This window comes from Olea europaea, unplaced genomic scaffold (assembly GCF_002742605.1).
Source record: "Olea europaea var. sylvestris unplaced genomic scaffold, O_europaea_v1 scaffold399, whole genome shotgun sequence".
NCBI lineage: Eukaryota > Viridiplantae > Streptophyta > Magnoliopsida > Lamiales > Oleaceae > Olea > Olea europaea.
This window is the reverse complement of record NW_019259490.1, coordinates 161,988-184,311: the sequence shown is the minus strand read 5'-3', so window position 1 is coordinate 184,311 and position 22,324 is coordinate 161,988. Positions and strand designations below refer to the sequence as shown.

Here is a 22,324-nt window from a genome sequence, read left to right as displayed (position 1 = left end):
TGAATTTTATTTTCAATAAAAATGTATAAATGAAAAGGTATATTTATTTTGAACTTCTCCACTCACTGAACTATCAACTCATATATTTTTCCACGTTTTTCCTTATCAGGTAGCAGTTGAGAATCTGGGTATCTTTTGAAGTTGAGACTTGATTTTGGAGTCAGAATCACACGACAGAGTTTGTTAATATGACTCACTTCATAGAACATGTAGTCAGTGTTTTAGGACGCATGTTCATATCTAGATGTGATTTTGCATCACTTGTAGATAGTTATGGGGCTCACTATGTATTATGTATCCATATATATATTTCATTGTATTTCTTGGTAAAAGTGAAGATTTCGGCTTATCTTTATTGTGTTGTGCTATAGTTTGGGATTTGTATGAAATTGATCACGGGTTGGTTAGTCCTGTTTATAGGTGAGATAATACCGAAATTTTGTTGGAAAAATGATGTATAAAAAGTGATATATTGTATTTATAGTAGCCTTGATGGTGGGTCCGACTTTTAGTTGGTATCTATTATCGGCGCATGCCACGTCCGGATCTAGTGGTGTTACACGGGGCGGGGTGTGTCAATTACTAACTTAAAACTTAACATTGAAACAACAATCAAATATATTATTTCAACAGTATATTATGCAACCTAATGCCCAATGATTAACCTAAAAGACAATTACGAAATATCTCAATCATCTCACAATTAGAGTTTTCAATATAGTTACTACGTACGCCTATGCAATTGTTAATCATAAAATAACCAATCATATAAGCTGACCAAACCACCATTATGTAAGCCGACAAGGCTTCAAACATTTCCAACATATTCAATAACAAGCTAGGGCAAGTTGTTGCTGAATTGAGAAGTAAAATTTCGAAGAAAATTATGAAATCACACCCTTGAGAATTCTACTATCACAATTCATAAGTCTGAAATAAAAATTTCATCATTACACAATGCCCTATTGCCTTATGCCAATCAGGGACGCTAAGTAGTAAATAGATACCAAACATGAGGAAGGTTCAAGTAGAACACATATTCTTGGATCAAGATATGTTGAACAAATTCCCATTTTGCACATCCAATAAAATTTTCGATTATTTACGCAAAAATTTGAGCATTATAAATTTACAGAAACAATACAAAATTAAAATGACATACAGACTCTAGAGCTATTCGAAAAAATTTGTGACTTTGTCTTGATGAAATTAAAATGGATCGTTGGTCACACTATCACAAGCATGAGGAAAAACAAATGAAAAACCAAATTTTCCTTTAACTCTTGAAAACCCTTAAAAAAAAGAAGAAAAAAAAGAAAAAGAAAAAAAAGGGGCCAAAATTAGGCCCCCTTTGGTTTTGTGCTTGAAGCGTAGGCCTCAAATGTCTCGACCCAAGACTGGCTATGGATCTAGGTAAGATGGTGGTGGTGGTTTTGGTAGTGGCGGTGCTCGTGTTGGTAGTGATGATTTGGATGGTAGCGCCGTCGATTGCATGTTGTAGATTAGGGCTGCTGTGGGTATGCTTTGTGTAGGTAATGATTGATTTACCATTTATAAGATAGCGAATTAAAGCTACTGTGGTGTTGGAGTTGGGTGCGTTGTTGGTGGGTTTTCTCTTACTTTTTGGGTGATGGTGATTGTGATGTTGGTTGGCAGTGGTAGGTCGTAGAAGTGGCTACGATGGTTGTGAATGGGATGGGTGGTGGGGGTGATGGTGGTGGTGTTGGTGTTGGTCCAATCTGATTGGTCGTGGTGTAGGCGACGATGGTGGTGGTGATTTTTTTGATGAATTGGTGTTTGTTTTGTTGACGGTGTTGGTGCGGTGCAAGCAACAATTGCGCAGTGATGGTTTGTGACCAAGATTGGTGCTGGATCGGGATCGATGATGGGGGTATTTGGTACATGTGACCAACTAATTAGAATATGTGACTAATAAATTTGAACATATGTGACGCTGTAACTTTTAATTTTTTTGATCTGTGATCAATGAAATAATTTGTAACCTATAAATTTTTGATCTGTGACCTACAAAACTTTTGATTTGTGACCTTGAAACAATCTCTAACCAATTAATTCGATAATATCTGACCAATAAGTAAATTTGTGACCATAATTATGAATCCGTGATCATTAATCGTGTAACTATGACTTTATTATATTTAACTAATAAATATTATCAATTAATTATACAGAAATCTGAATTTTGAATTTTTAAACTTTGTACCTAATTTGTGAATTTGTGTAAATAATATAACTGACATACAAATTTTTCCCAATGTTGAAGTATGCATTTGAATTTGCGCTCTCATTTTACCCGCATAAAAGGACCAAACATCCTTTTCTGCCTCCACCTCCGCCCAGGGCTGCTACGATTGCCTGTGGCGGCGGCGAAACCACCAATTCTTCCTTCTCCGAGGCGTCTGAATACATTTGCAGGAGGTATTAAATTTAATTAAGCATTTGAAATTTATATACTTCAAAGTGATACTTTAGTGCATCGGCCTTGGGCTTTGTTGGTTTACTGAGTGCGATTTTATTGGAAAGTGTTGAAGTTCCTCATTTTTATATCTCGGGTTCTAATTTTATTTGTAATCCAGTGCCCATAATATAGTGATTTAATTTCTTTTAAAGATCTTAATTTCACGTTGCTTGGTTTTTGTTGAAATACATTTATTGCATATTTGTGTTATATTAATGTGAAAATTTTCGATTCTTTCCTTTTTCTATCTTGCTGATTAAATTTAATAAAAAAGTAGAAACTTCACCTTTTTTGGGTTTTACGCTTGGTTGCTAAGAGTACTAATTAAATTGATTCTATGGCTTTCTTTTAATCAGTTTGAGATTCAAAAACTTACAGTTTTAATTTTGAATTTCTATAGCATTTTCTACACATGTTCTTATGAACTCCAAATATAAGATCACCCTTGAAGAATTTTGTATCTACTGCTTGAGTTCAGTGACTCATGGCTCTAATATCTCAAGTTATTGAATAATTAATATATTTGAAAACCTTTAACTAACTTTTAGCAAGGTTTCACATTTTATCATTTTATTGTTACATTGAGTTAAAAGTAGAAAAATACTTTGCTGGCTTAGAGCCTGCTTGCTAATTAGGACCGCTATCAAGTTTTTCTCTGGAGTTTATGATTAATCTGAATATAACTCGTGGGGGGTTTATGGCGTTGTGTTCGAAAATTTACTCGTGTATTTTGCACATGATGGTTTTAACAGCAAAATTGGTTGTGTTATGTTGGCGAAATACGGAATTTTTGTAAAACTCCCTTTTTATTTCACTTTCTAAGACATTATGGTTGTTTGGAAACTAAACTTTTCTCTAATTGAAGTCTTGATTGGTTTTACATTAATATATGTTTATTATTGCAGAGAAATCAGCATATTTTTAATTTTTTACATAGATTTTTTAGAGATTAGGGTGTTAAGACGGTGGAACCCTTCTGTTTGCTTTATATTAATATTCATTCTCGATGGGAATGAGCCGGTCACTTGAGACTTCATACCTTAAGAGGAAAAGACCCGAGGTCGATACATTGGGTCTTGTAGATGCTGAGCGTGCAATCCTCAATGCTATCAAAAGTAAAAAAGATCTGGGAATTTGGTTACGAGACATCAAGCAAGAGACAAAGCTCACTGATCATGTTGTCAACAAATCACTCAAGTCGTTGTTGGCTAGGAAACTGATAAAAGAGGTTGTAAATATCCAATAAAAAGGGAAAAAACACTACATGGCAGACGAGTTCGAACCCTCAAAACAAGTCAGTGGAGGCTTATGGTATGTTGATGGAAATCTCGACAAAGAGCTTGTGAATGTTATGAAACAGTTGTGCTTAAGGTGCATACGCATTGAAAAGGTTGCTACTCTCGAGAGAGTTCACGAGCATTTGAAGAAGCAGCAAGTAGTGAATTTTGAGATATCTAGCCAGCAAGTTTTCGAGATATTCTACTCGATGGTTTTAGACAATGAAATAATCGAGGTAAAGAGCACTGGACTCTGGGAGTATTATTCCATTCCTATCGGAACAGTTTGTTACAGGTTTGATAGCGGTCCAGTTGTAGCAAAGGGTTCGAAAGTGGGTGCATTTGCCTCAATTCCCTGTGGTGCCTGTACTCGGATCAATCCATGTACTCCCAACGGGGTAATATCTCCTAGTAATTGTGCCTACTCCACTAAATGGTTGAATATTGATTTTTGATGTGCCATATGATTTATCTTTATAAAGTTTGCTTTCAGTACATTACTAATTTTAATTGTTGTAACGATTAGTGTCCTCTAATGATTTATATGCATAATTTCTTTATTTTCATTTCCTTAAGAGACAGCAACATCGAATCATTCTTAACTGGTTCTATAGTGGCCATATGTGTTGCACGGCCTTTTCTCCTAGGATAACATGTCCATATTCTTGTCTGACACGTGTTGAATTCTGACACTTTTCAAACACTCTATTATGATTTTTTTTTCCCTTTATCCAAAAATATATATATATATATATATAACTAAAAGTTATTATTAAATAATAAATAAGTACTCTTATTTAAAAGATTTCAATAAAGATTAATATCAACAAGACAAATTAATAAGTATAAAATTAAGTTTATACTAAATAGATAAAGAACTTAATCAATGTGTTGACGATGTATTGTATCAGTATTTTTTATAAAACTTGCTTGTCGACGCATTCAACACGTATCATGTCGAACGGAAGTGTTTGCGTCGGTGCATTATAGATGGCCATCCAATCCAGTGCACTGACTTCGCAGTAAGTTTTTAGGACAGCAACCCATCTGTCCAGTCTAGATATTCAATATCAATGGTGCTTCGTGTTCTCTAGCTAATACCACAACCATGTTACTGCCAATTATATCGACAGAGTCATATTACATGCTTTAGAGAGATCGCAGGACAATTATTGACATTGGGATAATACATATCTGACTCTTATTGATAAAGAACATATCATATAAATGACTGTTGTGTCCACAAGATGCAGTCTCTTTTACGTCAAGGGCATTTTGTCTTCATGCCCATTTATTGCAGTGGCTTAGTATAAAAGCCATTATTAACTTATATGAAGTTCTAACTGATCTACTTACAAGCAAAAGTTCTGAACTGTGAGTAAAAGAACAATGCAGATCATGGTGCTTCCATCCTCCCTGGTCCATACATGTTTCAGCGATCTTGTGATTAAAATGTTTTATGACATTCCTCTTACCTCGTATCCATGAGATATTCTTAGTGGAGATTCCTTTGAGACGGGTCTGCTTTCTGACCAAAGCTCCAAATTCACTGTCCCTGTTCCCCAATGTACAAGACACTTGTATGTCTGACTGATATCGAACCGATTGACTAAGGCGAGACCAAGGCATTTATCAACCAGCATCCATTCACCTGATTAAAAAGTTGAGAAAGAAACCATTAATTGGTAGATTGAACTACGGAACATTTATCCAAGAAGGTTGGAGTTTATAGAGTTCGTGATGCGTTGTGGACTACATAGATGCATATACTTTTGGCTATGGTAGTGCAATGAATGCAGGATCAAATTAAACTTATCGGTTGTGCTAAATGTACATAATAATTTATATACACGTAATATGGTGAGATATGATCGAATCAAAATTTCTTCAACCAAATTAAAAAATAAAGAATTCCCTACTCTCTTTTTGACATCTCATGACTCTAGTCTGTATGTAAATCATTATATAACTTCATTATGTACAAGTAGCATTATTCTAAACCTATTGCATGATCAGAATATAAAATGAGACCAAGCCAAATTGGACAGTGTAATGACCAAAATTTTATCTGATCGGTTCTTTTCATCTCATTATAACGGGGATGTTTCCTGGGGACAAACCAATACTTAGCAAAAACTCCTCACAATCAACACCATAATTGATGTTTCTCTAGCTAATATCCTAGATGAAGATTGGTTTGAACTGGACCGGATGGGACATTATCGAGCAAGAAAAAGAAGCCAAATTAGTGTCCATTTTTTATTAGTCCCCACAAAATGCATAAGGTCATTTTTGGGCGTCTAACTATGCTGTTGCTTAATGTCTCTGCTACCCCCGACAAGATAAATAATATTTTTGGTCATGGATTATAGTCAACTTCTACGTGGATGGTGAAAATAAATAAATAAATAAATAAATCATGCTTCAATCAATAAATTTAGGGAACTGGTGAGAAATATATTATTTACCATTTGGTCGAAGCTCCCCTTCGAAAAACTGCTCACCAGCTTCTGGCCAAATCTCATGCTTGAAACCATTGATGGAGGTAAATGACACGTACGATTCAGTAGGGTGTAACAAATTGAACATTGGATGCACTCGCAAGCACACAAGCCTGAAAAACAACAATATAACTAACATGTCATAGTAATTACGATAAAGGAAGGAAAGAAGGATAATCTCACGTTTTAAATGTCTACTAACTAGTGCAAGTATATTGATTGAAAGGACTGTGAAAGTAAAATTTCAACGAAATTTAAAAGAATTAATAGAATTCTTCCCGCTTTCATCATTGATAATGTAATACCTGAAGATGACATCTGAAAGAATGTCATTCTTTTAGAAGGCATATAGTAGAATTGTGGAATGAGTAAAACCATGTTAAGTATCTCCATAAATTAAAGAAACTGGGATGTGAAAAAGAAGGTGGTAGGTTCCTTTACTAAAGGCAATTGTTTCACTCTTTGAAACTTGGAATCATAATGATTTGAGAAAAATAAGCACATATACTTTAAACATACATGATTCAAAAGGACTTGTAACTTCTAGTTTTGAGAATAACGATTAATAGTCACATATAATATCACTTTTTCAACTAGCCTCTAAAGGTCAGCAATTCAAAGCATGTTTGGGAAGTGATTTTTTATAATCATTTTTTTTTAGCTCAGATCTACTTTTTATCAACCCATTATTAGGACCCACGACTACTACAAACTTATTATCCATGGATTCTGTAGGGCCCACAACTTATAATCACTTAAATTTTAATATAATACTATCCAAATATGCACTTAATCGGAGCATTAACATGGACAAACGAGTATTTTTTTTTTATTCACATAAAAACCAGCAAACTATAAAATCCCATTAAGTTTAAGCGAATAACATGAATTCAGAAAGTACCTTGAAAATCCACCAGAACCAGCACCAACTTTACGAGCTATGATGCCAGAATCAATTTGGAAAAGCTTTGGGTCATTTTCTGGAAAAGATATTTTCCGCTCAAGAACTAATCCACCTCCGATATCACCTTCTAACTCAAGGGATTCTGTTTCACCAGCCTGCTCCAGATTTCGACTGTCAAAAGAAAGAAAGCAGCAAAACATTGTTTTTAAGCTCATGCTGCATAGTTAATTAATATTAGCCAGAAAGCATACACTAACAAGTTTTTAGTTAGTACATTGGAGTGTATAGAAAAAAAGCACATACAATCTATACATTGTCTAAAAGAATGTAAAAAGCTATACAATGTTATCCATAAACCACCAACTCGATTTATCTACTCACTCGATAACAGAATAAGCCTCGAAGCACCCAGCAGATCGATACTCCACTCCACTATATTCTTCATAACCGTTAACATCCACCCGGCTGTGAAGCCATTGAGTTCCTAGAAATATCCAAAAACTATATAACATGGAAAACTCGAAGTAGAGATAATCCAGAAGTCTTTTAATAGATGACAAAAAGTTAGGCAAAAGATACAAAAGATACAGTATGCGTTACCTGAAGGTAGGTGCTCCATGGAAATAATTCTACCTCCTATCCATGGAACTACTTTCAGAGCCCAAACCCCACTTTTTATTTCGACAGGAGTCCGTGATAGTTCAGTTCCTTTGTGTCCAGAAACATTATCCAAGTCTGGAATACGCTTAGCACTTTCTGCAATTAACATTATTGTGTTATTTCAAAAAGCATGCAAAAAAAAAATTAATAATAATAATAAAAAAATAAATCAGATACATATTCGTTAATGTCATTCCTGAACAGCCTTTAGAACATTGCATAGAACAAAATCTTCATTAGATGTTATATAGCAATCTATTTGACATAATCAATAATTTAAACACACTGCAAATGGTATAATATGTTGACGAGGTTCAAATTTGCAATAGGTTCTGCTTCTGGACAAAATTTGATACAATATTCTATAATATTACTATTTAATTAGTCGACATACCCAGCCTCTAATCTGAAAAAAGTTGTTAGAAGACGACTAGGGAGTCAATTAAGTAGTTATAACTCAATTCGACAATAATTCTGTACTTATAGTCTCATTGCAATTGTTTGAAATATTGAATGAAGACTTTGTTTCCGCAAAACCACTTTCAGAGCCCAATCCTACTTTTTATTTCAAAAGGTGGACCTAACAAATTTGTTCCCTTGTGTTTTGCGGAGTTTTTTATCCTCCGTTTGACAAATTTATTGATCTTTCTAAAGAAGAATAATAAAAAGAATAATAGTGGGTTCCAAAAAAATATGCGGATAAAAAATGTGCAACAATTACGGATGTTTAATTTTGACTATGTTTATAAACCATTTATAAATTGCCAGCCAAACGGAGATGTAAAGTGCAACCAACAATGCTAATAATGTGAACTCAACAACACAAATGAAACAAAGAGTTAAAAATCAAGAAGAATGGGAGTCTGCTCCACGATTCTTATTATTTATTATACAGGTAAACTCAAGGGGGTTTATACCCTTATTACAAACCATAATTATTGCAAACCTTATTGAAAAGAACTGTTTATGGAAGATAGCAAATGAACACACATGCTGTGATCATTCCAGCGGACAATCGCTTCCATCACTTTCTGCACTCACATCGCACTCTGCACTTTCAGTACTTTATTTACTTTCGGCATTTTCATCTACCGTATAAATTCGATTTGCACAGTCTCCCCATCAGTACCCCATGCATCAAGCTATTTGACAAACCAAAAAAATTAGATTCAACAGAACGAAGATTTTACATTTTGGGTCAAGGAAACTCTTGACCGAAAAATAATGGAACACTGCTGATAAATACATACCACAGTGCCAAGGCAAATCAGTAATTTCACGTGTAAGCGGCGCTTTGGTCTATCCCAAGATCCTTCAGTTTTCGAAACCCTTAAGGTGATCGTGGAATGCTGAAGTTCAGCAACATATGTTGTCAACAGGTATCCTCCTTTAAGATATTCATATCCATCACCATCATCTTCATAGAGAAAACCCTCAGCTTTACCTGCGATTAAAGAGAATCGATTCAAAAATACGCCAATGTCCAGTCAATTCGTTAGTAAAAGGGAAATATTATTTGTTTGCAACTTTCAACAGAAGTAGTGATATGTGCCAGCAAAATATATAACCCAGAAAAATTACCATGTTCATCCAAAGCCACCAGCAGAGTTACATCATCTGTACGATTAGCTTCACCAACATGTTGATGAGGAGGAGCCAAAGGAATGATGGATCCTCCTTTCAAGTACAATGACGGCAAATCCTAGTACAATAAAACACAGGAAAAAGTGAAAAGTTTAAAAGAAAACCAAAAATAAAATAAAAGGTCATATAATAGGTTTTTTATAAATACCGGATGAGAATCTTCAAAATCAAAACTTAACCAGATTCCTTTAGGCAACTTGTGCTGCATTTCATGTAACTCTTCATCATGCCTGGTGCTGCAACATTGAATACAGTATGCAATAAAATTTAGGAGCAAAATATATCCTATGATCAGCACTGAAAGCACCTCAAATAAACAAAAAAATAGGGAAAATAGAAAGGTTAAAGAGAGCATATTTATTTGCAATTCACTTTATAGTGTCAATTCCAAATATTGAATCAACAATTGTCATTAAGATCAAAAGAGGCGAGAACCTTGTGTATACGAGAAGTGGTCCCAACAAGAATGAATTTTCATGCATTCTTAACTCGAAATCTTTGGGATCTGCAAAAGAATCTTAAAATTAATGACCACCAAATAAAGGTCAAGAAGTCCATTTTTATTGATGATCATGAAAACGCACCAGCAAAAAAGGTGGGAGTTGCCACTGGGATACCCAACGTATGTGCCAAGTAAAACAGAGTATACATGTGAGGTAAAAGCCGATAACGCCTCCTTAATGCCAATCGACAAACTTCTTCACACTGAGGATATAATAAGCTCGCAAATGAGGAATGAATAGAGTAAGCAAAAATCTTAATGGCAACGTTGTGAAGAATAATAATTAGTAAAATTTGGATTTGTCAACAGATATTACTTCTATACCATAAAAGAAGACAGCTTTGCTCAAATATTGAGAATAGAAATATTGCAGAAGATATCACTATTCATGTAAATTATTGATTTATCACCTCAGGCAACAAATTTGACACAAGAACAAGAAAGTTCATTCCAAAAAGGTGGCTTTTAAACAATTGGATTATCAAAATTTAAACTTATGTTAAACTTCGGGTAATAATAAAAACAAAGAAGTTTTGAACTCAGTTTCTTCTTCCACAAAATTCTGTTCCGCTCCTTTAGATAAGAGAAACTATCTAAGGACTTTTCAACTTCAAACAAGCAAATGAAGACATAATCGGAATCTCAAATGTAGTTAACAACTTGGAACGACTAGACTCTGACATGTTCAAAAGTTCAGATAAAATATAAAATGGAACTCGGTATTTGAAAGTTAATTTCATAACTATATTTACATATAAGTTAATTTTGTAAATATATATATTTACATATAAGTACCCTCATTAAAAATGTTGATGCTTATAAAAAGAACTCAACTAACTATAACATGCTCTCTCACATTTACTGAAAGTTTTTATTAAATGAATTATGAACGTACATATACAATATCATTGTGAAATTGAGATCCAAACAGATGACCCTTCCCCCTCGTTTGGCACCATATCAGATTACCATGTTATCAAAGAAGCAAGTTTTGAAAGAGGGTATGAATTAACTATTAATGGGTTGATACAATTAATAGGTGTAATACTGCTACTTCAAGTATTTCTCATCTCAACTTTTAATTTCTGAATCAATTAAGACAATGTCGTCTATGCAAAAAATTGCCCAAGCTTCTCATAGTTAATACAATAGTATTGTTACAGAATAGCAGACATTAGGAGCTAATTAGCTTATTTACAGTAGCTAATTAGCGTAATTAGCTATTCCTTAATTAGACAGATTAACCTACCTTAATTAGAGAGATTGTCTGTGTGTGTATATACCTTTGAATTTTTCAATTACATGGTATCAGAGCGAGATTCGGCTCAATATAATATCCTGTTCTTCTATGGTTTCTCTGGAAACCCTATGTTCTTCACTTACAGAAACCAGATCGTGGTTGTGGGTCACCTCCTGTAGTGACCATTTTGTCTCAACATCAGTCGAGGGAGAGGCGCAACTTTTCGACCGACGATTTCCCAAAGTCGGGTCGTCGGACTCCAAGTGTAGAAACTCCAATCAGTAGTGGAGCGTGACGAGTGAGAAGAGGGACTGCTTATTCTTGGCCTTGTCTCGGTACCTCGGTGACTGAACGATGTTGGCTTAAGGTATTTCTCCATTTCTAGGCTCCGTGGATCATGATTTTGTCTATGGCCTGGTTGATTGTTCTACGTGAGTGTGTCTAGGGTTGATTGGAATGTGGTCCTTTATTTTGGGCTTTTTGGACCTAATGAATTATTGGTGGGCCTCTTTTGTTGGATTGTTGGTGGGCCTTTTGTTTAGGTTGAAGTACTTGTTGTTTTTGAAATCTGTCAATTATTGGAAAATTGGACAATGATTAAGTTCAAGGGATCTGTGAGTGATATGATTCCAGTAATGCCAAAAATCACTGAACATAAATTGAATAGCACTAATTATATGGAATGGAGTAAGACAATTAGAGTCTATTTACGGAGCATAGACAAAGATGATCACTTAATTAAGGATCCGCCTAAAGATGATACTAAACAAAGCTGGCTGAGAGAAGATGCAAGACTTTCTATAAATCAGATATTCTATCGACGGTGAGGTAATTGGTTTAATTAATCACTGTGAATTTGTAAAAGAATTAATGGATTATCTAGAGTTTTTGTATTCTGACAAAGGAAATGTGTCACGAATTTATGAAGTTTGCAAAGCTTTTTATCATTCTGAAAAGGAAGCCAAGTCTCTCACAGCTTATTTCATGGACTTTAAAAGGATGTATGAAGAGCTTAATATGTTAATGCCATTCAGCACTGATGTCAAAATACAGCAAATTCGAAGGGAGCAAATGACTTTTATGAGTTTCTTAGCTGGTCTTCCTTCCGAATTCGAGACTTCCAAATCTCAAATTCTCTTTAGCTCTGAAGTTCCCTCTCTACAAGACGTCTTCAGAGTTCTACGCACTAAAAATACATCACCTATTCAGCAAAATAATGTTCTTGTTATCAGAGGGAAAAATGACTATGGGAGGAGAGCCAACAACAAGGGAAGAGGAAACAAGACAGTTGATAACTGTAACAATGATTCAAGCAGTGTTGTGTGTAACAATGATTCAAGCAGTGTTGTGTGCTACTACTGCCATGAGCCAGGCCATACCAAGCCATATTGTAAGAAATTGTAGAATCGCAATCAGAGAACTCAAACTGCCAATGTTGCTGCTGCTCCTTCATATTCTGAGAAAACGGTTATGATATCAGCTGATGAGGATGCCAAATTTTCTCTGTATCAAGAATCACTTAAGGAATCCACTTCAGTTACTGCCCTTGCTAAGTCAGGTAAAACATGTCTTATCTCCTCTTCAAACAAATGGGTGATTGATTCAAGTGCCACAAATCACATGACAGGTAATTCTAGTACCTTCTCTAGCTTTCGATCACACAAATCTCTCTCTCTCTCTCTCTCCCTCCTATTACCATAGCTGATAGATCTACCTATAACATTGTGGGATCTAGAACTGTTAAACCAATTTCCTCTATTACCCTGTCATCTGTTTTAAGTCTACCAAAACTTTCTTTGAATTTGATTTCTGTAAGTACACTAACCAAGGATCCTAACTATTGTATCTCATTCTTTCTTGATAATTGCCTTTCTCAGGATTTCATGATGAAGCAGATTATTGGTAAAGGACATGTATCTAATGGTCTTTATATTCTTGATACGTGGGTTGCCTTGATTTGTTGCTTGTTCCAGTACAATCTCCCTAGTTATAGCACATTGTCAGTTGGGACATCCATCTCTGTCTACATTGAAGGCATTATGCCATCAATTCCATGATGTATCTTCACTAGATTGTAAGTCATGTTACTTTGCAAAACATCACTGCAGCTCGTTAGGTCTGAGAATTAATAAACAAGCCGAGTCTGCTTTTGAGTTGGTTCATTTTAATGCTTGGGGACCATGTCCTATTATGTCCAAAACTGGGTTTAGATACTTTTTTTACTTTTGTGGATGATTTTTCTCGAATGACATGGATTTACTTCATGAAAAATCGATCTGAAATGTTCTCTCATTTTTGTGCCTTTTATGCTAAAATTAAAAACCAATTTAATACTTCTGTGCATATACAATGTTAAAGAATACATATCAAACTCATTCCAGAATTACAAGACTCAACATGGGATTCTTCACTAATCCTCCTATATTGATACTCCTTCTCAAAACGGAGTTGCTAAGAGAAAGAATAGACATATACTTGAAACTGCTCAAGCCCTTTTGTTTCAAACGAAGGTTTCTAAGCAGTTCTAGGCTGATGCTACCTCTACAGCTTACTTTCTGATTAATCGCATGCCATCTACAGTACTTAATGGAGATATTCCATACAGTACTCTATTTCCAAACAAGTTACTGTTCCAGTGGAACCACGGGTATTTGGAAGCACATGTTATGTTCGTGATGTAAGACCATCCGTTACTAAACTGGATCCAAAAGCCTTGAAGTGCGCTTTTCTAGGATATTCTCGTCTTCAGAAAGGGTATCGATGCTACTCGCCCGGTCTCTATAAATATCTAGTTTCAACTGATGTGATCTTTTCGAAAAATACACCATTTTTCTCTTTTACCTCCATCCCTACAAGTCAGGGGGGAGAAAGATTAGTGGTTAATCTACCAAATCACACATCTAAGTACTCCTACTGGGCAATCAAATGACGATGCTTCTCTTACATCTCCCGGCACCTCTAATGAGCAACCTCTTACTCAAGTAAAGCCACCTATTATCCACGTTTACTCCAGAAGGCAAGAGACCAATGATACATGTTGTGCATTGGCTACTTCGTCATCTGATCCTCCAAATGACCTTGACCTTCCCATTAGCCTTCGCAAAGGTAAACGTCAGTGCACTCTCCCTAAATCTATTTATCCCATGGCTAACTTTATTTCATACGATCACCTATTTCATGTGTCTAGTTCTTTAATTGCCTCTTTAAATTCAGTCTCTGTGCCAAAAACAGTAAAAGAAGCCTTTGGTCATCCTAGATGGCATAGTGCAATGCTTGAAGAGATACATGCTCTGGATGAAAATCACACATGGGAGTTGATAGATCTACTTAAAGGCAAGAAAGCTGTGAGATGCAAATGGATCTTTGCTATCAAGGTCAATCCAGATGGCTCTGTGGCAAGACTGAAAGCCATACTTGTTGCAAAAGGATATGCTCAAACCTATGGAGTGGATTATTCAGATACCTTCTCTCTAGTGGCCAAACTTACCTGTGTTCGCCTATTTATACCCATCACTGCACCCCAAGATTAGCCCTTACACCAGTTGGACATCAAGAATGCATTCCTTCATGGTGATCTCCAAGAAGAGGTGTATATGGAGCAACCACCTGGATTTGTTGCTTAGGGGGAGTATGGGAAAGTTTGTCATCTAAGGAAATCTCTGTATAGTCTAAAACAGTCCTCGTGCTTGGTTTGGCAAGTTTAGTGAGGTAGCTTAGGAGTTTGGGCTGAAGAAGAGCAAGTGTTATCACTCAGTCTTCTACAGACAGTCAGCAGCTAGTATTATTCTTGTTGGTTATGTCGATGACATTATTACAAGAGATGATTGTGCAAGAATCTCCCCTCTCAAGTTATTTCTACATACCAAATTTCACACAAAAAACTTGGACCAACTAAAATATTTTCTAGAAATAAAAATAACAAGAAGCAGAGAAGGGATTTTCTTATCTCAAAGAAAGTATGTACTTGATCAATTGGCCAAAATCGGAAAGATAGGGACCAAGCCATGCAGCACACCAATGGTTCCCAATGTACATCTTACAAAAGATGATGGTGATCCCTTTGATCATCCTGAAAAATACAGGAGATTAGCTAGGAAACTAAACTATCTCACAGTGACCCGTCCAGATACGCTTGCATTGAGGGATTTGCAGATGCTGATTGGGCTGGATCCAAAATTGATAGAAGGTCCACTATAGGATATTGTGTCTTTGTTGGTGGAAACCTTGTGTCTTGGAGGAACAAGAAATAGAATGTCGTATCCAAATTCAACACAGAATCAAAGTACAAAGCCATAGCACAAGTCACATGCGAAATTTTGTGGATAAAACATCTTCTAGCTGAGGTTGGATTGAAGCCATCGGTACCAGCAAAACTCTGATGTGACAACTAAGTTGCTCTTTATATCGCCTCAAATCCCATATACCATGAAAGAACTAAACACATTGAGGTCGACTGTCATTTCATTCTTGAGAAAATCCAAGATAATGTAATATTTACTGGTTATGTGAAGACTGGAGAGCAACTTGGGGATATACTCACAAAGGCATTAAATGGGATTAGGATTGAGTATCTTTGTAATAAGTTGGGCATGATTAATATCTACACTCCAGCTTGAGGGGGAGTGTTACAGAATAAGTGACATTAGGAGCTAATTGGCTTAACTGCAGTAGCTAATTAGCGTAATCAGCTATTCCTTAATTTAACCTACTTTAATTAGAGAGATTGTACGTGTATATATACCTTTGAATTTCAAAGAATAGATAACAGAAAATATTCTCCAGCTCCTCTGTTCAATTACAAGTGTGAACATTATAAAGGATTCACGATATTTTCACTTGCGACCTCTACAGCATTAGCCAATTTAATAAGAAGAAATATTGATGCATTTTTTGTGTAGTCACTTCAAAGGAGGGAAAAGAGACAAAAAAAAATGAAATAAAATAAAATCGCTCATGAACTTCACAGGTACATAGTTTGTCAATTATTTGTGAACGAAGGACCAACCTCTTCTCCGAAAGACCAAGGTTCGTGATCAATGGTATCAGTTTCAGAATGCCCACGACAAAAAGGAAACATAGCACCCACACCCATCCACCTTCCAAACAGCTTTGGTGTCGCATTCCCAGCAAATCCACCAATATCTGGCCCTGAAAGTGGCTGCCCACTAAGCCCCTGGACACCAGCTCATATTTCAGTAATGCAGTCAACTGTAGAGAGGAGAAAAACTGAAATTGCTAGAATTTTTTATTCAATGAGAAATCCATTTAGGCGTTCTCTCTTAAGCATCTGTGCTAATATATGTGAAAAAAATATATAAGAGGACAGGAAAGAAATATTGTAGTCACTTTGTATCTTCCTCTTCCATTGTAGTAATACATGAATAAAAGCAGATAATCAATGAATATAGATTTTTAGCACACTTATGTACATAAACTCACTCTCACGCATGCATATGCATGAGTATCTTCTTTAGTACTTGTATAAACACCATGTTTTGTCCTTGTACTAATCAATTCATTACAAATTCAAATTCCAAATGGGTCAAACTTAGTGACTGTTCCATCACTTTCATGTTCATCATTAATATATCTAAGAAGTCAGAGACAGAATAGCATAATATGCAATACCATTTGACCAACGAGAATCAGTCAAAAAGGCACATGCCCACTAAGGGTATTTTCAAAAGTGACCATGAGGCAGGGTCCTTAAGCTGGCAATTCAATCACAAGTTTGAAAAGGGGGAAATTAAACATAATTTGCAAACAAAATGCACAAAAGCCCAAAATATGTCTAGCATACAGCACTTGTTTTGGAATACAAATTTGAGCTCTTTCTAGGATGTATGCAATGTGCCTCTATGACCAACATGGGTTAACCATAAGGACAAAGTTGGGACAAATGCTGGGATGTTATTTGTAGAGCCTACTTTTCAAGAAACTCTTGCAACTCTCTACTTGTGGGTTTGAGGCATGACAATTTGACGTAAATCAAAAACATAAGCACCAAATCTAATATACTACGCCCATCAGGGATATCCTACAATCAGGAGCAGGTGATCTCATCCAATAATTTGGTCTTTCACAAATGACGACTGCACAAATATTCTTCAATGACAAATAGCAAACAAGTATTGGAAGGGAAAGGTGAAAGACTTGTTCTTTCACATCCTCTATCTATGAGAATAAACTATAAATGATACAACTCTCTGAGGTGCATGGATCAATGCTATATGGGCTAAGAATCCATTGTTACATTTCGCAATGGATTGTTCGACTTGAATGAAGCAAAGGTATAACTATTGATGAAACCAAAAGTTTGAGTCAGGGACGACTCTCTCGTGAAAGCAGAGATGATAGGGTCAAATAGAAAACACATTACATTGTCTTTCGTGGTTTACAAAGATATTTTTCAATATATCTTCCACTTACCAGTTGAAGAACCATAGATATACTCATGTGAAGGTGCTCCCAAGTAGAAAGATTATCCCCTGTCCACGTAGCAGCATACCTTTGGCTACCAACATATCCAGCTCGAGTAAGAACAAATGGACGTTTTTGTTCACCGGATAGTTTCATGCCTTCATATGTTGATCTTGCCATCAGCATACCATAAACCTGAAATAAGCAACCAATTTTTCCTGAATAAAATCCATCTGTTCTACAATATATTAAAGAAAACCATTAATTATTATATAATTTTCATTTTCTGGTACTAAGACCTAAAAGCTTCAACTAAGCATATAAATTTTTTGAAGAGTAAAATTGAAGTATTGGAAAAAGGGTCCTGGCAGATGTAGTACATTGTGATAGTGTGAATGGTTCTGACAGCCTCCGAGCTCTGGATCTCCTCTATGAATATTGCTCTCAGGCATTGTCTTCGTTACAGTCTGCAACAAAATAGGTTATGCAAAACCAGGAAAGAGATGTACTTCTAACAAAGTTTGAACTTCACCTTGAAAACAGCCGGTTCATTCATATCATTCCATATACCATCAACACAGTTATCAACAAAGTCCTTGACAAGATTAGCCCACCATGAACGGGCTTCTGATTTCGTGAAGTCAGGAAATACACAAGGCCCAGGCCACACCTCCCCTAAAGATAGAATAAATAAAATAAATGTACACAGAGGACAAAGCAGAGAAAATGTTCATTTCAATAAAAATGTCCCTGGCCACGAGTTCAAGCCTTTCCCTCTTTCTCTTCCTTTATTATGTTTCTTTTCAGTTTTCTGTAGGATGGGAGAGGAGGAATGGAGGTATCATCTGTACCTATAAACGGCTTCCGATCAGGAGTTTGAATCCAGATATCTCTTTCAGAACCACTATCATAAACAAAATAGCCCTTTTCATATTTGATCCCAGGGTCAAGCATCCAGATTGCTTTGAAACCATTTTTATGAAGATCATCTGCAAGAGACTTTGGATCCGAGAACCGCTCCTAAAATAGATAGAAGTAGTTTGTTTTGTAATTCATCTATGCAACAAACCAACTTAGAGTAGATGCAAACTTGCCTGGTCAAAAGTGAAACAACGAAAACCATCCATGTAATCTATGTCCATCCATATGACATCACAAGGTATATTTTTTTCACGAAATGTCCTTGCAATCTGCATGGAGAAAATGAAAAACAGGCTAAATGTTAAATGGAAAATATGCTTGAAGAAACAAACTGGCCATTTAACCTCTCTAATAACAAAATGAGTTTCCCATAACAAAATTCCAAGTTCACATAGTCTGTCTCACATAATAAAGTTCTAGCGGATTCAAATTTTGCGCATGCATGCAAACAGAAACAAAACAAATGGAGAAATAAGAAGAAAATGTGTATGATGCTCTTGTGTATGCGCAGATAAGAAATCAACACAGTATAAATGGTCAACCTCACGAACTCGCGCATCAGAAGCATAGCTCCAACGACATTGATGATAGCCTAGCGACCATTTTGGGGGCATAAAAACAGTACCTGATAGAAAATTCCTCAATCAAATAACAGCAATGAGGAAAGTAGAAAAAGCAAAACAAGCATAGTGACAAAAGATGATTTTGATTGTGGATCACGTATTGATACATCAAACTTTCTGTAGAAGTCAAATTATAGGGGAAGTAGAAATGCTAAATTATTTTATATTTTTACCTGCAACTCAACTTGTGAGTAGTAAGAAGGGGAAGATTACATGAAGACAAGAAGAATAGAACATAAGAAAAAGCATACACTTGATTAAATTACTTAAAAACATATGAAAGTCGGACCATTTTATGAAACTGAGTTACAAAGGAAGCAGAGAAAGCAACATGGTTGGCATACAAGCTTTTTATGGCAATAACAGTTCGCTTGAGAACTTTTAAATAGGATTAAGCCTTAAATCTCCAAAGAGCAATAACAAGAAGAAAAATAACGCAGACATAGAAACGCACAAATTTTATAACGTAGGAAACTAGAGCAGATTGTTCACTTTAAAGAAGGAATTAAAAGATTTTCCTCAAACCTCTCTATCTTATCTCTAAGACCCCCCCCCCCACCCCACCCCAAAACTCAGATTTTTCTATATATAGAAAACTAGGGCAACCAATTACAGAATCATGAATGTCAATATACCCCTAGGTCACCTGCAACTGAAAGGCTAAGTGATCAGTAAAATTAGGCTCTATACAGTCCAAAAGATTTCAAGGGATGCCAGGCGTTCATACCTTGAAAAAGGTATCTTTCTAGTTATCATATCTAGGGATGTCATTTTAGTAAAACTTATGTAACTGCATAACTCATTTTAGTCGTAATTGAAGGCGCCATTTACCAGTAGCATTTTTAACTATCTGATATTGCCATTCTTGTTCTCAAATGACAGAATCTAACATTTATACTTCACTTACTTTAATAATCTGCACGACATCAAGAGAACAAATCTGTTGAGACAACAATTATCAAAATTGATTAAACCGGTTTATAGTATACGTCTTTTAGAAGTTTGTTTTAGGAAATAAATATCCTAGAAGGAAATGCTGAAAAGGAATTCTATGCTACATAATATGTAGGCAGTTTGTCATTTAAGAATAGACATCAAAAATAATTAGAAGGACCAGAAGACGAAAAGTGTGATTATCCATAATTACCAACAGCCCGGGCGAAAGACATAAGAACATCCGTTGGTGCAGCAAACGGACCAAACGTGATCAAAGGATATGATAATGGAGCAATGATCTTTATATTTGATTCCGTCCTCAAGTCAATCTGCTTAAACAACGATCAGACTTCTAAAAAGCAATTTCTGTCAAACAATTATTCTCACAAGCTAACCAAGAAATCACAAGTACCTCACATCGTTGTGTAGTATCTGCAAGAACCCCTAATGCTTCTCCATCAGGGAGAACCGCTAGAACCCAAGGATGGGATTGATACAAGGAAGTTGTTCCCGTGCCATAGCCCCATGCGTCAGTATTCCAAGTAAAAATCTGTTCATAGTAAAAATAGAAAGTATTTCAAGAACAACCATTCATACTTAGTGACGAAAAGCTGGATCAAGTGACTTACTCTCTTCCCTGTTCGCTCCAGCTGCCCACTAACTTCTCCAGTTCCATAAAAGGAGGTACCAGACGGGAACTAAAACACAGAAAATTTGACGCCCAAAATTTAAAACATGTAAACTTGTAAAAGGTAAAAATTGAAACTGAATCACGTTTTAATGATATCAAAGAATGTGCAACGCTTAAAGAATGATGATAAACAATATTACCTCAATACTGACTATCTGTTGTCCCATAACACATTCAAATGTGGGATTGTACGTTGGAATTTTATGAACATTCATAATTGGCGTCTCCCTCTCTTTCGAATTCTTAAAAGAAATGCTCGGGAACGCTGTATTTCTACTATCGGCAGAACAATCAAAACGAAAAACTCCTTCCTCTAGAATTGGCTCGAATATCATTTTACCCGATTTCACCTCAGAACTTGTCGCTATCCCTTCATATCCAGCCATCTTAGATACTACTAATCTTTTACCAATCAACTTCTTTTTCAGCCAATTCATTCTACATGCCATATAATCATGTCAGGGATATTCACCAAATTATGTAAATTCATCAAAATAAGAACTTAAGAGTACAACAATACCAAGAAATTACACAGATTTTTCTTGAAATTCACTTCACATCAGAAGACTAGATTAGATTTTTACTCGGATTATACACTAGACAGTTATTCAAATTGATAAGAAAAATAAACAAAATTGAATCTTGAACTAACCGGGTTAAATCATTCACAGTGAATAGAGGTAATGAATTAAAGCAATGCAAAGATTCTCGATTTCTCAATGACCCTTTCGAAATTCTTGAAAATGAACCTTTAGTGGAGTGATGAAAATGAATGAGATGCCTTCTCAATAAACAAAACGTTTCATCCATTAGGTTTCAGGAAAATAGTACAAAAATAATTATTATTATATTTGGACAGGAGATAATTATAAGGGCAGCCACATTATTTAAAAAAAATATATCCTTAAACAGTGATTTAATATTATTTTAATTACATATTTTTTAATAAAATAATATTACATACAGATCAAAAAAATTTCTTTATTTTTTAACTATATATTTCCCATCAATACACTATTTAAGAATGCATTATTACAAATAAAAAGTGTTATACATACATAATTTTTATATAATAGTGTCCATAATTACACGTGGCACTGGATCAAACTTTTAATTTAAATCTCACACTTGCACATCAACAATCGAACTATTGTCACATCACATTATGGACAACATTATATACAATAATTATGTACAAATAGAATTTTCCATTACCAAAATAATGTGGTTTAAACACCCTCTAAGTAAAAATGTATGGTGGGTTCATGAGATTTTTGTTGTTTATGGAGCTTGTACTCACGCGTTGATGCAGTTGTTGATTTGAGAACGGTTCTGGTATTAAGCCAATTGTACAAAAAAAAATTCAACAGAATTTGGTCAGATTACTCTCATGTGTGGAATTTATCATAAATAAAAAATTGCCAAAATATTCTCACCCACGCCCTTATATGTGTGTTCTGACATACTTCTGTATGAAGCTTTTTGTTCACACACCAGATTTGACTTTTATGACTCAACAAACGTGA

At 35.4% G+C, this 22,324-nt stretch overlaps 2 protein-coding genes across 3 annotated transcripts; one reads left to right on the top strand and one right to left on the bottom strand.

Annotated features, from left to right (window-relative positions):
• Positions 1-2,282: 2,282 nt before the first annotated feature.
• Positions 2,283-4,251, top strand: LOC111387366 (DNA-directed RNA polymerase III subunit rpc6-like). 2 transcript variants are annotated; one of them, XM_023011923.1, is made up of 2 exons: positions 2,283-2,439; positions 3,385-4,251. In XM_023011923.1, exon 2 carries the CDS (start codon positions 3,744-3,746, stop codon positions 4,209-4,211), a length of 468 nt encoding a protein of 155 aa, XP_022867691.1. In that variant the 5' UTR covers positions 2,283-2,439; positions 3,385-3,743; the 3' UTR covers positions 4,212-4,251. The 2 variants fall into 2 exon arrangements, with proteins under 2 accessions (XP_022867691.1, XP_022867692.1); XM_023011924.1 differs by having other exon boundaries at positions 2,292-2,439; positions 3,417-4,251.
• A 616-nt stretch (positions 4,252-4,867) lies between these two features.
• LOC111387333 (alpha-glucosidase 2-like) lies at positions 4,868-21,645 on the bottom strand. The gene is made up of 23 exons (XM_023011888.1): positions 21,451-21,645; positions 20,939-21,236; positions 20,737-20,805; positions 20,520-20,657; positions 20,319-20,436; positions 19,091-19,173; positions 18,722-18,817; positions 18,479-18,647; positions 18,160-18,302; positions 18,008-18,094; positions 17,637-17,822; positions 16,213-16,380; positions 10,050-10,170; positions 9,901-9,970; positions 9,614-9,701; positions 9,403-9,523; positions 9,072-9,265; positions 8,914-8,963; positions 7,762-7,940; positions 7,543-7,645; positions 7,159-7,332; positions 6,225-6,370; positions 4,868-5,407 (listed from the first exon to the last, which is right to left on the bottom strand). The coding sequence occupies exons 1-23, from the start codon at positions 21,606-21,608 to the stop codon at positions 5,214-5,216; spliced, it is 3,153 nt and encodes a 1,050-aa protein (XP_022867656.1). The 5' UTR covers positions 21,609-21,645; the 3' UTR covers positions 4,868-5,213.
• Between the last annotated feature and the right edge of the window lie 679 nt (positions 21,646-22,324).

Excerpts from the sequence above, each read along its gene's own strand:
- LOC111387333 (XM_023011888.1), bottom strand. The coding sequence starts at position 21,608 with ATGGATGAAACGTTTTGTTTATTGAGAAGGCATCTCATTCATTTTCAT. Across the intron at positions 8,964-9,071 it reads TGATTTGCCTTGGCACTGTG|CTTGATGCATGGGGTACTGA; the intron begins GTATGTATTTAT and ends TTTGTCAAATAG. Across the intron at positions 6,371-7,158 it reads GGTTCTGGTGGATTTTCAAG|GCTTGTGTGCTTGCGAGTGC; the intron begins GTACTTTCTGAA and ends GTTGTTTTTCAG.
- LOC111387366 (XM_023011923.1), top strand. The coding sequence starts at position 3,744 with ATGGCAGACGAGTTCGAACCCTCAAAACAAGTCAGTGGAGGCTTATGG.